Source organism: Chiloscyllium plagiosum, chromosome 23 (genome assembly GCF_004010195.1).
Source record: "Chiloscyllium plagiosum isolate BGI_BamShark_2017 chromosome 23, ASM401019v2, whole genome shotgun sequence".
NCBI classification, from domain to species: Eukaryota; Metazoa; Chordata; class Chondrichthyes; order Orectolobiformes; family Hemiscylliidae; genus Chiloscyllium; species Chiloscyllium plagiosum.
In genome coordinates, this window is record NC_057732.1 from 41,370,026 (window position 1) to 41,388,761 (window position 18,736).

Below are 18,736 nucleotides of genomic sequence, written 5' to 3' on the forward strand. Positions count from 1 at the left end.
ACTCTCTCCCCACCCCCCCCCTCCTCTAGCTTATCTCTCCACGCTTCAGGCTCTCTGCCTTTATTCCTGATGAAGGGCTTTTGCCCGAAACGTCGATTTTGCCTGTCCTCGGATGCTGCCTGAATTGCTGTGCTCTTCCAGCACCACTGATCCAGAATATGGAATCCAATCTGCTTGTTGAACAGAAAAGTTTGTTAACATGGGATTGAGATGTCAATTGATTTAAGCCATTGAGCACTTAAGTGAAATGTTTGCTTCTATGAGGGATTAATTAAAGCAATTTAAATGTACTGGCTGTTTGTCTTGTTGCAATGAGAAAGTGCATGTTCATCTGTGACATCCTTAATGAACTGTAGTTTTAATTTCTACGATTAATGATTCATGTTGGATAATAATGTGGGTTGGCATAGTGAGGACAGGGCATAGCCTAGTTGGTGGGTTCTACAAGTCTGCATTGTGTTGGTGTAGGGACTATATAGGGTTGATGAGGTGGGGTGGAAGAAAGGTATGGAACATGAATGCCGTGGAAGGTGGATGGATGGATGGATATGTAGAAAATAGCAACATGCTAAGGAGAAGGTGAGGGAAATGCAACAACATAAGGGGTTCATGGGAGAGAGAACAAACATATGTTGACATGGATGGGGTGTGGAGATCGAGGGGGTGAGAACAGGAGGAATGTTTTCGGTTTTAATCTTTATCTTAAACTTGGAACAAAATGTTTAAAGAGTACATAAAATTCCCCAATTTACTTGTCTTGCTATAACTGTACAGAGCACCAAGATTACTGCATATAATCTCCTTGCTTAAGGTGAGATTTTCTTTAGACTCACCAGCTTGATTCCTGGGATGAAAGACTGACTGGTTAAAGAAGGTTGCACAAGTTAGGCACGTACACATTGAACTTTAGAAGAATGAATGATGATCTTAACGAAACATGAAGGATTCTGAGAGAACGTTTTCATGGTAAATGAATGAAGAGTGAGCAGTGAGTCTAGAACCATGGGTCATGTCCAAAGGTCTTGGGTAGGCCTTTTAAGACTGAGAGAAGGAGAAATTTCTTCACTCAGAGAATGGCGAGCCTATGGAATTTGCTGCCACAGAAAATGGTTGAGACTAAAACATTGTATGTTTTCCAGTAGTTAGATGCAGTTCCTAGGGCCGAAGGGATCACAGGATATGGAGAGAAAACAGAAACACGGTACTGAGTTGGATAATCAGCCTTGATCATACTGCGTTGCAGAGCAAGCTCAAACGGCCAAATTGTCCTACTCCTTTATATTTATGTTTTTCTCTTATGGGGGAATGTAGACCTAGGCTTGAAGGGCAGAATGGCATTTTCATACTCATTTCTTGCTCTATTTATTTATACATATGACTGCCATAGCTTATTTCACACAACTGTCCTCAATGTGAAAATACAGGCATTCCAACGACCTCACCATTTTAGTAAGCCTTTGCCTAATTCGATTCTCCTGCTTTTTTTTAACCTATAAACTGTGTAAGAAAGCTAGGCTGTTTCAAGAAACCTTTGTCTCAAGCATTTGTGATTACACACCTTGAATGGCTGGAATTTGTATACCTCGAAGCTGCCAGTTGAGAATTTAATTCCGACTGCAGTTTTCACCAAGGATGCACTTTTAGACAATTGCAATGTTTGTTTCAAAATATAATTTATCTTTTGTTAACTTGACATTTGCATGTTTCCAAGATGATGTAAAATCCTTCTCTGACATCTTTAAACATCAACGTAATTGTGTTTGAAAATAATTTAGGGTCCTTGGTTCAAGATAGGTAAAAGGAGGGTATCGTAACCTAGGATTCAATGATAAACTTCACACATACCTTGTGAAGTCCTCCTCATCTTCCCGTTTCGGTCGCATTTGTTTGGGCTGAGCCATGTTCGTCCAGTTTGGGAGGGAGGTCAACAGTCGACTTATGTCCTCGTCCTTGGCCCATGATGCACTTATGATGAGCTTCTCTTCTGACTGAACTATGCTCCTGCATTGGAAGAGAAATTGAATTAAATGTAGACCAATTGTTTCCAGCATGCTTCAAGTATTTGAACAAAAAGCAGGAGCAGGCCATTCAATAAGATTAAGGGTGATCATATTGATAACCTCAAATCTATATTCTTGCTCACCCCTGATAAGCAAGGGCTGAAAAGTTAACAAGAATGTCTACCCTCTTCAAAGACTCTGCTCTCATCACCTTTTAGGAAGAGACTTCCAAAGTCAAAGACTTCAAGTTGTTTTGAATGTAAAACCGCATGTTATTTTTATTGACTGAAGCAGGATTCTCTTTCAATCTGGATAGTTTCCCCAAGGATAAACATATTATACAAAATACAAAAACGAAGTTAAGGTTAAAGATGAATTAGCAAATCACACTTCTTTTAAAAATAAAATGCTTGTAAATGTATTAAAGAAACAGATATTAAAAGTAGAGCCGTAAGTCAGACAGCCTTTCAAATAAAATATTAAACCAAAATTCTGTTTGATTGCTCAGTTGAAAGGAAAATATTACATGGAATATTTGAAGGGAAGTCAGCATTCTGCATAAGCTTAAAGTTCCTTTCTTGCAAACTATGTTAGCAGAGCATACACTGCATTCGCTACTTGCGGGACTGAACATAGTTTGCAAGTTTGTAATGTAATGTAATGTAAGCATTCTGCATAAGCTTAAAGTTCCTTCTTGCAAACTATGTTAACAGAGCATACACTGCATTCACTACTTGCGGGACTGAACAAGTACCAACAAACTCTATAACAGCAGATGTACCTCAAAAATAACATGTTTTAAAAGTATTTTGTGGTATTTATGATAAAAGGCAGTTTGCCAAAGCTCTTCAGCTTACGCTGATCAGGACAACTGCAAGAGATACCAATGCAAAGACCAACAATGGACCCTGATTGGTAGAGGCATTGTCATGGAAAATATACCATTTAGGTGATGGTTGACAGTTAAATATTAAGTGTTGCTTAAATTTAAACCAGGTAGTTTTATAGTGATTGATCAAGGCATTGCCTGAGGAATGAACTAGAGGATAGCTGTCACCTGTTCTGTCAAGTTGAAATGGGTGCAATGTTTGCAGAACTGACAATCTTAAATTGGTAGTCTGTATAATTCTTAACAGACTTAGAATTATTCAGCAAATGGTACAGTTTTCATGGCAATGTCAAACAAGAGTATACTTGCCAGCCAGTCTCTTCCTATACAGTACATAATCCCCTTTATAATAGTATCCTTCTGTATGCCCTGATAAGCGTAAGAAAAGCTTCAACCAAGCATGCCTTTTTCAGCAACTTTCAAGTTATAAATGACTAAATAACTATCATGATACCTGATGAAGGTGTTAGATCCTTTCCTTCTATTGGGAAATGGGGCACTATTTGATAGAAATGAACAGAAATGAGCATTTCAAGGGTGCTTCAGATCCAGGATGATTAGTAGAGTTAGGAGAAAACTATAAGTGCTCAAAATAATGAGTAAGGCTACTGTGAAATACTATCATTCCTCTTCTGAAGCTGCATTTCTGACTCCATTCTCTCTTTTTACTGCAATACAATGACCTTGACTTAAAAATCTTTTACTCTATATATGAAATTAAGTCTGTATGTATTAAATGCAGGCCTCCACACACTAGGTGGGAGCGATTTACCTCCCTCTAACTTGGTCCCTCATGTTCACTATTTCTAAATAGCTAAAAAGGACCACAATTTCTTTTTTAAAAGATTGTCCACATGCCAGCCTCTGGCTCACTGTTACACCCCTCATTGTGAAGTATTCAAATTTGGTGTCTTGCTTCACTTGGCCTATATCTCCCAAAATCTCTCTTCTCTTTTGGTTAATCTTCAAATCTTTTGGTGTATTCATTTCTGTCTTTGTTATGGGCCTGGGTCACTTGTGTTGCCTTGTCACCAGACGCTATTGTCACTTTTCAATATTCATTTTAAGGCCTCCCAAGCAACAGTACCAGCTTCAACTTTAGCCTGCACCAATCCCCATGCAGTTTACCAGCTACAGTTTTATTAGCAGCAAGTAATTATTTCTCAAAGACTTGCCTTGGACATTGGCACACTTGTTGCCTGAGAACAGGGCCTTTACATAATAGCATTCTCTCTTGAACAGAGTAGCTGTTCCCAAACTCTCATTCATTCCATCTATGTTTGCCCTAAGGCTCATGCTTTCCCATACTATCAATCAAAACTAGCTTACATCTTTGCCTTCATGCAGTATGTCCACACTTTGTGTTACTTTTTCTCTCCCATAACTTGATACCCAGCACCCATCCTCTGATCTCCCAACCTGATCTCTTGTATTTTCCCTTTTCCCCAACCACTTCTTATCAACAGCTCACCTTGTGGGAGCTCACCAGCTGGGACTATGCGTGGTGAATGAGCTCATGGACTGCACTTGTCCTTTCCCCACCCTGCAACCCAACAACCAATATCACTCGGCAGAAGCTTTCTCCACCCAACCATCATCAGGATTCACTGCTTTTCGCACTGTGACACATCTATTCCTGTCCAAAAGGATCAATCATGATTTCCACTCAGAAAAAGAAGAAAATAGACAGATGAGACAAAAATACAATAATACCTCAAATTTACAAAGCACCTTTGATGGGAAGTTGCTTCCATTAGACAGGGAGACAAGGACCCATGGGCACAGCCTTATAATGAGAGGGGGACAATTTAGAATAAAATGAGGAACATTTCTTCAGCCAGAGAGTGGTGGGCCTGTGGAATTCATTGCCATGGAGCGCAGTGGAGACCAGGACATTGCATGTCTTCAAGGCAAAGATTGATAATTCCTTGTGAGATCAAGAATTTAAGGGCATCGGGGAGAGTGCGGGTAAATGGAGTTGAAATGCCCTTCAGTCATGATTAAACGGTGGAGTGGACTCAATGGGCCGAATGGCCTTACTTCCACTCCTATGTCTTATGGTCTCAATAGAACATTCAAAGAAGCTTAAAAGAGAACATAAAACAAATCATAACAGCCCATCACAGATCGAAATATCATGTCGAATGACCAAAGGTTTGGTCAAAGATGGCTTTACAGAATGTCTTCAAGATGAAAAGCCAAGTGGAGAAGTAAAGCAATGTAAAAAGGATATGCCCAAGCTTAGAATTTAGGCAACTGTTCGCACAGCCAGCAGCGGTGGGCCAATTAAAATCAGAGATGGTCAAGAGGCCAGAATTAGAGCAATGCAGATAGTTGTGGCAGCCAATTGGGAAAGTGCGCTGAATATCAAAGCTCCATGACTCTTGGTGCCACAACAAAAGTTAACAATTTAATCAAAGTATGCAAAGTCCCCAAATAACTTGTGTTACATCATGGAAGTGAATCCTTCCGTAAATTAAACCAAACATCCAGAAAAGCTCACCTCGCCTTGTAATCTGTTAAAATATGAGTGACAGAGAACTTCCAAACTCCACTATTTAAAGAAAATAATATCAGTTTCTACTTTAAAAGTGAACATTAAACAACAATTATTCACAATTCACAATCCTGAAGAAGGGCTTATGCCCGAAACGTCGATTCTCCTGTTCCCTGGATGCTGCCTGACCTGCTGCGCTTTTCCAGCAACACATTTTCAGCAATTATTCACAATTCTAAGTCTCCCTTTCTCTTAACTGCTTATTACCTGCCTCCAATTCTATAACAATATACTGTTCTCATGAAACACTTATTAAAATTACATCAACTTAATTTCAAAACCATATAGCAGTTTTCGTCTTTGGTGTCTTTCTTTTTCTGGCTGTAGATCTCCCTGGGTTGTCTTCTTTCTTTTTACTGTGAAGATGTTTCATATGAAAAAGTACCTTTAACAGAGAGTGTTTCAATGTCTTGGGTCTCTCTCTCTCAATGGCAGTTGCGCTGTCTGATTTTCAAAATGCCTGCCTTTTTTATATCCCCAAAATTGGATCGTCTCATCGGTTCAATGTTGGCAAAACAATAAATTCATGGTTTTAGTATCCTCGGACATAATTTAAACTGACTGGTTAAATTTGAATTATTGTCAAAACAGCAACCAACTCAGGTATCTATTCAACAGCCAAATATTACATATTTTCAATTTTCCAGCACACACAGAGACTGCTGTTGTAAGCTCTCAGGGCCAAAAGCGTTCGGTCTCTGAAAGGTACAGTACACGCTTTCAACTTCATAACACCTCCTCCCTTAAAAAAAAATGAACCTTTTTTTTCTAATTCTTAATCCCATTCTAATGAAATACATAGGTCATTAATCTAAGTTCATATTAATTTCTGCACATCTCCACATACATACATATGGAATATGTCCAATCTTATCTATACTCTTTCCGTTAAATCTGCAATAATATATCTGCTGTCACATTTTTACGACCCGCAACATGTACAATTTGCAAATTAAAAGTCTGTAACATGAGACTTCAATAAAATAGTATCATACTTCTGTCTTTAAATCGTTCCAAGAATGAAAGAGGATTATGGTCCATGTACACAACTGTCTCCAGCACATAGTTCATCACAAATATTAAAATGCTGTAAGGCCAGTTCCAAACTCAGTAATTCTTTTTTGATGGTAGAGAAGTTTCTCTGGTAGGTGTTGAGTTTCTTTTGAAAAGTAGTCAATTGGCCGTTCAAATCCATCCTCATCTTCCTGTAGCAGTACAGCTCCAACTCCTATATCGCTAGCATCGATTGCATCTTTGAAGGGTTTCAAAAAATTTTGTGTAGCTAAAACCAATGCGGTGGTTAATACTGCTTTTAAATTCTCAAATGCCTCCTGGCATTGTTCTGTCCACCAAAATTGTGTGTTCTGCTTTAGTAAATCTATTAACGTTGGCACCATGCTGCTGAAGTTTGGAATAAACTTCTGGTAGAATCCGCTTAGTCCCAAAAATCGAAACACCTCTTTCTTTAAGGAAGTTCATGGAAATTCCTCAATAGCCTCCATCTTTGCGTTCCTTAGGGTCAACCTTCCATGACCGATGTTATGTCCCAAGAACACCACCTCTGCCTTTGCAAATTCAGTTTTCTTTAAGTTTATTACCGGTTTTGCTTCTCGTAATTGTTCGAAGAGCTCTGCCATTGTACCATGTGATCTTTCCATGACTCACTAAAGATCACTACATCATCCAGATAAACTGCATAGGTTGTTACCCAGCCGCAACTCTGTTTATGAGTTTTTGGAATGAGGCTGATGCGTTCTTCATTCCAAACAACATCACTTAGAATTGATATAGCCCATTTGGGGTTATTAATGCAGAAACTTCTTTCACTTTCTCTGATAAAAGCTATCTGCCAATAACCACACAGCTAGTCCACCTTTGCGATGTAACTGGCTTGTCCAACTTTCTCTGTACAGTCCTCCAATCTTGGTATTGGGTATGAATCAGATTTTGTTACAGCATTGACATTCTGATAGTTCACACAAAATCATTCCTGATGAAGAGCTTATGCTTGAAGTCTTGATTCTCCTGCTCCTCATATGCTGCCTGATGGGCTGTGCTTTTCTACAGTTGATGATATCTTCACTGAGCATCGCTTCAACTTCCTTCTGGACCTGTGTGGCTTTGAAAGGGTTATGTCTGCAGGTGTGTTGTTTTATCAGAACAGCATTCCCCACTTCCACCTCAGGCACAGTAGTATTCGTCCTCCCATCTTATTCCTGCACATGTCCTCATACTGCTGCAACAAACCTTTCAACTAGGTTCTTTGCTCCTGAAACAATAGTTCACTAACCTATCTCACTCCTCAAGGATTTCCTCATTATTTAACATATGTTGAGGGTCATCAAACTCCACGACATCTGGATGTGATTCCTCACTCTGTAGGGCAGTAACTAACACCTGTTTCTTCAGTTGTCTGTCTATTATAGTAAGGTTTCAACATATTCACATGACATACCCAATAGAGTTTTTTTTCTATCTGGCATCTTTACCAGTTGGTTTACCTGACGGCACTGTGGCTCAGTGGTTAGCACTGCTGCCTCACAGCACCAGGGTCCCAGGTTAGATTCCAGCCTCGGGCGACTGTCGGTTGGAGTTTGCACATTCTCCCAGTGTCTGTGTGGGTTTCCTCCAGGTACACCGGTTTCCTCCCACTGTCCAAAGATGTGTAGGACAGGTGAATTGGCCATGCTAAATTGTTCATAGTGCATTAGTCAGAGGGAAATGGATCTGTGTAGGTTACTCTTTGGAGGGTCGGTGTGGACTAGTTGGGCCAAAGGGCCTGTTTCCACACTGTAGGGAATCTAATCTAACCTTAACTTTTTCTCAATTTGATAGGGACCACTAAACTTGGTTTTGAAGGGATCTCCTACCACTGGTAACAATACTAATACATCATCTCCACGGGAAACGTCTGAATTTGAGTTTTTATCTGCCACTTGCTTCAATCTATTCTGTGCCCATTTGAGGTGATTTTTAGCTAACTCACCTACCCAATTTAATCTCTCCCTCACCTCAGATACGTCCAAGTATGAGATCTCTGACTTTTGTCCTGTCAATTTTTCTTTAATTAATTTCAAAAGCCCTCTCACTTCATGTCCAAATATTAACTCAAAGGGAGTAAACGGAGTAGATTTTTTTGGGGCATCGCCAATGGCAAACAATACGAATGGGATGCTTTTGTCGCAATCATTCAGGTAATCCTGACAGTATGCTCTTAACATGGTCTTCAGGGTCTGATGCCACTTTACCAAAGCTCCCTAAGAATCAGGATGGTATATACTTGATTTAACTTGCTTCATGTCTAAGCCATCCATGACTTCCCTAAACAGCCTAGCAGTAAAATAAGATCCTTGGTCTGACTGAATCTCTCTGGGTAACGCATACCACTTGAAAAAAGCTACTAACTTCTCCATCACCCTTTTTACCTTAACACTCGTAATGGGATTGCCTCCGGAAATCTGGTATACACATCCATTATGGTTAGCAAGTACAGAGGAACTTCGATTATCCAAATATCGGATTATCCGAAGATGATTTCAAAGTCCCACAAAAATGATCCATCAAAGAGGTAAGTGGATATTTTTTTAGGTAAGGATTGGTATGCAGCCCTTTGCAAAAGTAAGTGTTTTACAGTATTCCCAGCATTTTAGCGGGCTGTTCATTTAAAAAAAATGGCCGAGAACGTAAACGCATCCGCGAGGCGGGGCTTCGGTCTTTCTATCGCGAGATTGAGCTCCTGGAAAGTGATAGTGTAAATGGTCTTGTGATCGTAGAAGTTGTTTGGGACCTTGTTTAATGCTGGGGTTTCACAGTAAGGGTTTAGTTCTTCTCATTTTAACCTGTAATTTGCCGACTGCTAAGATTAGTTTGCTTAAATGGCAGACTCATTAAAGTTATACATTTGAACAAATTCTCTGGTCGAGCACAGCATTAGATCAGTATGGCTTCCCCGTTCAAGCTAAAATCGATTATCCGAATAATCAATTGTCAGGATGAAATAGTGCCCGCCCATCTCATTAGGATAATTGAGGATCCTCTGTACTGGTTCCCACTTTTCGTATTTGGGAGGGGACCCACACTATCAAACATAACCCATGTGAAAGGTTCTTTGAATGCAGGCATTGGCAACAAAGGTGCTGGTTTTATTGCTGCTTGTGGCTTACCTATCAGTTGGCACGTTTGAGAAGTAAGGCAAAATTTAACCACATCCTTGTGCAGTCCAGGCCAATGGAAGAGCTTTTATACATTAGCCTGAGTCTTCCTCATACCTAGGTGACTTCCAACTGGTAATTCATATACTACCCGTAACAATTCTTGTCTGTATGCTACTGGCAACACAATCTGGTAGCATACATTTCGCCCATTTCTCCTCTGCACTAACTTGCCATTGTCTCCATTTTCACCTCAGAATTCTACCTTTAAAGTAATAAACCTCAGAAATACATTGGGATTCCATTTCCGAGTATGCATCAATATATATATTTATCTCTCATCTTTCTGTTGTAAGTCCATTAGCCTTTCAGGACTAAACACAACTTCCTGGCCCTCTGCCTGTTCAGGTTTTTCATGCACCATTACATCAAACACAGTATCCACTAAGTGAACTCAACTCCTTCGTCTTTCTCTTTATTTTTTGCTTCTTGCTCTGACTTATGATAGTGGGATCTTGTTACGACATAATCTGGAAAAATTCCAGGGTATTTTTTTTTTTTAAACACCTCAGTGCCCTGGTCTTCCTTTGGCTTCTCCACAAGGGGTGTCACTCCCCCCTTGAACACTGCTAAATTGTTCCCAAAAACAGACAGTATTCCTGGGAATGACACTGTCAATCACTCCCACTGTTACTTCCCCAGTCTCGAGTTGGCACTCCAACCTGATCTTATACAGGGGAACGCTAAATTTCTATCCATCTATTCCACAAATTACCACTCTCTCTGGTAACAGATCAGTGTAAAAACATTCATTTTTACTATTAGAGTCTGATTATATCCCGAATCTCTCAAAGTTATAAAGTTATAACTTCTTTCCCTTCTCCCCCTGTTCTTCCTGAGTAAACTTTACCCACAAATGCAAATTCTTCATAGAGATCACTAACTCCATACCCAGCCCCTGCCTAGGGAAGTGAGTTTTTAAACTCCTCCAGCAGAATAGTCTCTCTTCGAGCCTCATAGGTTTTATCTATCTTTAAGGCCCACACCCATCTATCAAAATTACTATGTTTAATTCTTTTGAACTCAACGTAAGTCTGACCTGGTTCCTTCTTTATGTTTCTGAACCGCTGTCTATTTGCTTCTGGTATCAATTCATAAACACTCAAAGTCGCCTGTTTAACATCTGCATAATCTCTTGACCCTTCATCTGTCAGCTCTGCAAATACCTCACTAACTCTGCCTTACAGCCTAGTCTGAACTCGCATTACCCACAAGTTCTCTGACCACTCCATCTGCCTAGCCAAATTCTCAAATGAAATAAAGAAGGCTTCTCATCAAAATGTGGCAATATTTTGACATATTTGTATACATCACTACCTTCTCTCTTCATCTCCATCCTGTTAACTTGACTTTCCTAATTGGCAAACTCTGAAGTTGAAATTCTCTCTCCCTTTCTCTTTTTTTCTGACTCTTTCTCTCTCTTTGCTCAGCTAAGAATCTTCTCTCCCTTTTTCCTCTAACAGGGCTCTTTCTTTCCTTTTCTTTATCTTCTAACTCCATTTGCCTCCATTGCAATTTAAGTTTCTCTAACTCTACTGCACTTGTCTGTTTCTCTAATCTATCGAAGTGCTTGACCAACTCCATTACAATTTCAGGTTTCCTTTTGTCCCTGGTTAAATGCAATTCTAATCTATTTGCTAATTCTAAAAGTATGTCCTTCCTCTATCTTTTTAAACTTTCTTCGCAAATTTGGGAAGTATCTTCAAACCCCAGAACCTCTTTAGCAATGTTAAGAGCCATTTCTCTCACTTTTAATTTAACCAACCACAAGTAACCGAAATTAAACAACTGGTCTCACCTAGGGTTTTAGTTGAAGATCAAGGACATTAATCGGCAAGAGTTTAAATCTGCTGGGATCTTTTGTACCCTCAAATCTGTTCAAATCTCAGACCCAAGCCCCCAAACTGTTACAACACGGCGATGAACCCTTCTGCTAATTAAACCAAACACACAATAAAAGCTCACCTTGCACTGTAATCTGTTAAAATATGAGTGACAGAGAACTCCCAAGTTCTACTATTTAAAGAAAATAATATCAATTTATTCTTTAACTCTAAAAGTGAACATTAAACAACAATTATTCACAACTCTAAGCCCCCCTTTCTCTTAACTGCTATTCCCTGCCTCCAACTCTATAACAATATCCTGTTCCAATAAAACACATATTAAAATTACATCAACTTAATTTCAAAATCATACAGGGGCTGTCGTCTTGGTGTCTGACTTCTTCTGGCTGAAGGTCTCCCTGGGTTGCCTTCTTTCTTTTAACTGAGATGATGTTTCATATGAAAAGGTATCTTTGATTCAGAGTGCTTCAATGTCTTGGGTATCTCGCTCATGGCAGTTGGTGTCTGGTTTTCAAAATGCCTGCCTTTTTTTTTATATCCCCTACATCAGACTGTCTCATTGGTTTAATGTTGGCAAAACAATAACTTCAAACTCGATTGGGTTTTAGCATCCTCGGGCATAATTTAAACTGATTGGGTAAATTTGAATTGTCATCAAAACAGCAACCAAAATTCAGGTCTCTATTTCGCAGCCTAATGTTACATAATTTCAACTTTCCAGTTCAATGAGACTGCTCTTGTAAGCTTTCAGTGCAAAACAGCATTCACTTACTCAAAGGTATAGTACACGCTTTCAACTTCATAACACTAGTCTAATGGAATAAGAAAACACTGATCAGGTTCCTGTAAGGAACAAGAATTTATTAGAAAATATTGATTAGAAATAAGTAAGTTCTCGCCCTTTTGACTCCTACACACACAAACAGACAGGCACAGGCAAATCTAAAAAAAAACACTGGAGTTAAGGGTGGAGGATAGAAAAAAAACTGGGGATACACAGTTCAATAGCACCAGAGCATAGGACAAATGAGATATTTCTTTTGTTTCCTAAGATCATTTGTTCTTCAATCTCTTCCTCCAATTTCTTACACTTCTTTCCAGGAGCATTGGGTGATTGGTTCACTAATCGGTTACCTGTTACAACATCTGGTCGGAGGAAATAACTGGCTTTCTTCACCTTCATTTAGTTTTACTGCAGAGAGATGGAGCCACAGAACTTGCTTTCTCAGTAGTCCAGAGACTCCTCTCCCACTGCAGTCAAGAGCCAAGCTTTTCACCTGCTCAGGAGCCAATCAGGGAGTTCTCATTCAGATTGATAACTTCTGGCATCTGCAGCCGGTACCAACTACACATACCAATCAGTAATCTGTTGCTGTACAAATTCTACTCTGCAAACATATCCTGGTAGCATGGTATCTTATCTCTCCCCCTCCATTGCTTGCAAAGCAAAAGTGTAAACACAACTCACAATAAGTAACTTGTTTTGAAAAGTTCAATAAATCATTCAACAGCCCTCAGTGTGAAAACAATGCCTTTCCTATTTTAGTCCACAATAAGAAAAATACTATAATGGAGTGTTTACATAGCTTGTAGGGATGTGGAGGTGGAGGGATGAGAAAACAAAAGAATACACAAAACAAGAAAAGGAAAGATGGAAATCATGACAGAAGACCAGAAGAGAAAACGTGAGAGAAACTGACAAAGGAAAGTAAACAGTAACAACAACTATACTGTTTGTGTCGGCCCAAAGATTAAATAACAATGAAGAAGTATTCAAACAATAAGGAGTGTTGCTGAATTCTCCCGAAACCCTCGTTGTCTCTAAAAAGTCTCTCATGGGGCAACCAATGCCAGAATCTCTGAGGTGCTGCTCCTCCAAAGAGAGTTTCTGTCTCTCCCATGCAGGCTGTTCTAACTCATCCAATCAGGGATTTCCTCTCTCCCACTCATATTTCTCAAGAATTTGAAAGAAAAGCACTTGGAAAGAAAAAAAGCCTGTGACTGGATGAGCTTCAGGAGTTACTTAGCCAGTTTGGATCCACCAGGAGATTTGGCTATTCTGATAGCCAAGTTGTGAATACCCTTTGAAGCTGGACCCAGTATCAGACAGGCAGGGAACTGATTGGGGTGTAAGTTAGATGGCAGCAGGGCCTCATTGTTAGCAATGGGGTTGAAAGCCCAAATGAGAGCCCAAACGTGTTCATAGGAAATAGAAGTTGTTACTCATATGTAGTGTAATCTGCATCTGCTGTCAAAATCCTAATTTATAGGGTCACACAATGGCTTAGTCGTTCGCATTGCTGCCTCAAAGTCAGGGACACAGGTTCAATTCCAGCCTTGGGTGACTGTATGCATGGAGTTTGCACATTCTCCCCTGTCTGCTCTGGTTTCCTCCCATAGTCCAAAGGTGTGCAGATTAGGTAGATTGGCCATAGTAAATAAGAGGGATGTGCAGGTTATGTGGGTTAATCATGCTAAATGCGGGGTTACAGGGATAGAGTGGGTCTGGGTCAGAGAGTAGGTACAGACTGGATGGGCCAAATGGCCTCTTTTCGAGCTGTAGGGATTCTACAATTCTATAGCACCATTCTTTATCATACCTTGGAGATCATATAATTAATTTGCACTGTCAGTCATATTGAAATGCCTGGTGTGCCATCAAGATATATTGTTACATTTTTGATTTTAAAACAGTTAGTGTGTAGCTCATGTTGTATGGGTAACAGGGCCTCAGCATCAACCAAATAGGAGAAGAGGGGCTGATTAAAATTGGGAGATATGTTGCTCTTGATAAAAGGACCTGTAAAGATTTTTTTTAAATCGCAAACACCTTGGACATGCCTTTGACAGTTGTTATAAGGGGCCAAGCCATCAATTGAGTTTTAAATATTGAACTCTATATTTAACTTAGGCGAAGAAGAATTCAAATTCGTTCAAAATGATGGTTTCACAGCACTGGATAATGCTATTGATGGTACAATACAGGGACTCAAATGAAAAGCTTACCAAATGCCTCAAAGGCATTCATTAATGAACCATCAAGGGAACTTATTCAAAGAACCCTCAAAAACATACTTGGATTCAATTGTTCAAAAAAAAAGTGCTGATCCAAACTAAAGGAGCTTCTGAATATTGGTGATATTTCTACAAAAGATCAACCAACTGTCCTGGAACATGGTGCGGTCATCATACAGATTGGAGAAAAGGGACTGATCACTTTGTATGATCCAATTTGTAAAGAGAGAATGTGACATTTACTTATCATAAATTGACATTTTATTTACATATTCCAAGTTATAAAATGTAATAATTAAATTACTTTATGATCAATCTATGGTGTTTGTGCTATCTTACCTTTTTAAGGAGTTACCCAAAAATTCAACTGCATTAGTTATTGTTACAATGCGACTGCATTATCTCAACAACAAATTTAGTGAAAATAACAATATAGCTCTGGAAAATGAAAAAGTCTCACAAAGAGCCCTCAAAGAAAAAATATTTTGACCTATGCAGAGGACCCCACAAAAGAACAATTCTATTAGAGAAAAGGAAAGCAAAGATAAAGCTTTGGAGTTCTGAACAGATTAGCATGAATTACATGTGAATGTAGACAATAAGCTGCTTATTGCCATTTGGAACGTTGTAGCCACGCCTGGTTATACCTCATCCTGAAGTATATACACATGTAGTTGCAGCAGGAAAGCCTGAACAACCGTCACAGATGGTTATCCTCACCAATGTTTTCGTTCTCCCACGCAAGCAATAAAGATAATTGTGATACCTCATTTGTCATCCAGGTGTGCTGGTTCACGTTGACAAATGCATTTATCAATATTTTGGAAAGTATTTTTCATTAGTGTAATGTTGATTTTGGCATGTCAGTTCCCAATAAATAAGAATATGGAGTCAAAAAGAGTCTGAACATTGAGATGTCCTTGAGACTTTTGACAAAATACAAACCGGATTCTTGCTTAAGATACGAAGAAAGATCATTGGACCCGAAATGTTAACTGCTTTCTCTCCATAAATGCTGCCAAACTTGCTGAGTTTTTCCAGAAATTTCTGATTTTGGTTCTTGCTTAAAATAATCATTTTAAAATAGCAGAGATTGTCTAGCAATGTCTATTGCAACTGTTAAAAGATGCATTTCATGGTATTATTTCAGCTCAGATTTCCAAATTATTCCCCTTCAAAACATTTTCGAGGTGATAGGAGATTGGGAATGTTAGCCTTTTTCCAATTCTTATTTCATTTATTCTGTTTAACATGTTCACTGTTTTGAGTGCCTTGAAGCCGTTTACACTTTTTAAAATCTTAATGTGTTTTCTTGCTCCATTTGGCACATTGTCTGAACTGTTAGCAGCAGTGACAAGTTACTGTGTGCTTGAGGGGAACTGGTCTTCATACCAGATTGCAATCAGCCAGCTCTGATATAATCCACCATCTTCAGGACTAAGCAATTCCAGGCAGTTTTAAAAAATTATAGGTGTCAGTAGTTTTTGAAAAAAATCTACATCTGATACTCTCACACACGCATACAGTTCCCTGTCCCCAGCTCGAAAAAGAAAAATGCGGTCTCTTATTAATTTTAAGTAATGCCTTTCAATTGGGAAAAGGGAGGTGCAATGAGACCTGGCTGCCCTTGTACACTAGTTGCTGAAACTAAGCATGCAGCAGTGGTACAGAAGACAAATGTATGTTGGCATCCACAGCAGAAGGATTTGAGAAGAGAAGCAGGTATGTCTTGCTAGAATTGCTACTTTGATTATTGATTGTTTCTCAGATGAGGAGAACCTCAATGTTTTGGCTGAGGGAGTGTAACAAATGTTTACCAGACTAATTCCTGGGATGGCAGGACTGGCCAATGATGAGACACTGAATTGGTTAGGGCTATGTTTATTGAAGTTTTGACAAATGAGGGGCATCTCACAGAAACCTATGAAATTTCAACAGGAAACAGAACAGTACAGGAATGGGACCTGCTGTCCACAATGCTGTGCCGAACATGACACCAAACCGAACTAATCTTTTCTGCCTGCCCTTGGTCCATATCACTAAATTCCTTGCATATTGAAGCACTTATCTAAAAGTCCCTTAAATTGTATCTGCCTCCACCACCACACCTGGCAGGATGTTCCAGACTCCTACCACTATGAAAAATACTTGCCCCTCATATCTCCTTTGAACTTTCCCCCTCTCACCTTAAATGCATGCCTTCTAGTTTTAGACATTTCAGCTCTGGGAAAAAGATTTTTGACTGTCAGCCCGATCTAAGCATCCCATAACTTTGTAGATTTCTATCAAGTTTCTCCTCAGCCTCCACCTCTCCAGAGAAGACAACCAAATTTTTCTAGCCTCTCCTTATAGCTCAAACCTTCTAATTCATGCAGCATCCTGGAAAACCTCTTCTGCACCCTCAGTGAAGCTTCCACATCCTTCCTGTAATGTGGTGACCGGAATTGAATGCAATACTCTCAGTGTGGCCGAACCAAATTCTTATAAAGCTGCAACGTGACATCCTGGCTCTTTAACTAGATTCCCCAGCCAATAAAAGCAAGCACACCAAATGCCTTCTTTACTATCCTATCTACTTGTATGGCCACTTCAAGGGAACTATGGACTTGAACCCCAAGATCGCTCTGTACATCAGTGCAGTTCAGGGTCCTGCTATTAACTGAGTACTTTTCCTTAACATTTGATTTCCCAAAATGAAGCACCTCACACTTACCTAGATTAAACTCCATCTGCCATTTCTCTGCCTGTACCTGCAACTGATCTATGTTCTGCTAGTCTTTTGACAACCTTCTACACTATCTACAACTCCACTGATCTTTGTATTGTCTGCAAACTTATTAACCCACCCAAGTCCATTTTCATCCAAGCCATTTATATATATTGCCAACAGCAGAGGCCCCAGTCTGGATCGCTGTGGAACACCATTAGTCACAAACCTCCAGAAAAACACCCTTCTACTTCTACCCTCTACCTTATATGGGCAAGCCACCATGGATCCCATCCACCCTAATCTTCTGAAGAAGCCTACCATGCGGGATCCTGTTGAAAGCTTTACTAAAATCAATGCAGACAATTGCTCTACCTTCATTGATCACCTTTGTTACCTCTTCGAAAAATTCAGTCAAGTTCATAAGACATGACTTACCATGCACAAAGCTATGCTGACTGTCCCCAATTAGTTCATGCTTTTCCAAATGTGCGTAAATCCTCTCCCTAAGGCTTTTCTCCAATCGATGTGAGAATGGTATATCATTTTCTGGATTATCCCTATTTTCCTTCTCGGACAGAGGAACAACATTAGTTACACGCCAGGCCTCCGGGACATCTCCAGCAGCTAACGAGGATACAAAGATCTTGGTCAAGGCTCCAGCAATCTTCTCTCTCTTGCCTCTCTCAATAACGAGGTAGATACAGTTGGGTTCTGGGGACCTATCCACCTTAGTGCTCTTCCAGAGGCCCAACATCACTTCTTTCCTGATCTCAAAATGCCCTTGCTCCACACAAATTTCACTGTCCTCCACATCCTCCTGCGTGAATACCGATGCAAAATACTCATTTCAGATCTTGCCCACATCCTCTGCTTCCAAATACAAGTTCCCTCCTTTATCCTGGAGTGGTCCTTCCTTCTCCCAAAGTTATCCTCTTGTTTCTAATGTATGTATAGAATGCCTTGGAATTCTCTTTAAACCTACTTGCCAAGGTCATTTTTATGGCCCCTACTTACTCTCCTGATACCCTGCTCGAGTTCTTTCCTGCTTTATTTATATTCCTCATGGGCCCTTTCAATTTCAGCTTCCTAATCATTACATATGCTTTTTTCTTTTTGATGAAATTCACAACCTCCCTCATTATCCAAGGGTCTCTTACCTTGCCATCGTTGTCCTTCCACCTAACTGGAAAATGCCAGTCCTAAACTATCAACAGGTCTTCAAACAATTCCCACATGTCAAATACGAATTTACCTGATAACAGTTCCGCCCTATTAACACTCTTCAGCTCCTGCCTAATACTGATATAATTTGCCCTCTCCCAATTTAGTAATTTCCCCCAAAGTCCTGATGATCCTTATTCATAGCTATCATAAAACTTAAGGAGTTGTGATCATTGTTTCCAAAATGTTCTCCCACTGAGAGGTCAGTCAAACTAGGCAGGCTCATTAGCCAATACATGGTCCAATATAACCCCTCCTCTATTTGGACTATCCCCATGGATGAGAC

The 18,736-nt window shown here is 39.7% G+C and overlaps 1 protein-coding gene across 1 annotated transcript in view; it reads right to left on the reverse strand.

The window, feature by feature from the left end:
* Positions 1 to 18,736, reverse strand: part of exoc4 (exocyst complex component 4) — a 571,126-nt gene that overhangs the window by 83,356 nt on the left and 469,034 nt on the right. Inside the window, exon 12 of the mRNA XM_043714034.1 lies at positions 1,846 to 2,001. Within this exon, the coding sequence (XP_043569969.1) occupies positions 1,846 to 2,001 (156 nt within the window). The remainder of the gene's footprint in view (positions 1 to 1,845; positions 2,002 to 18,736) is intronic.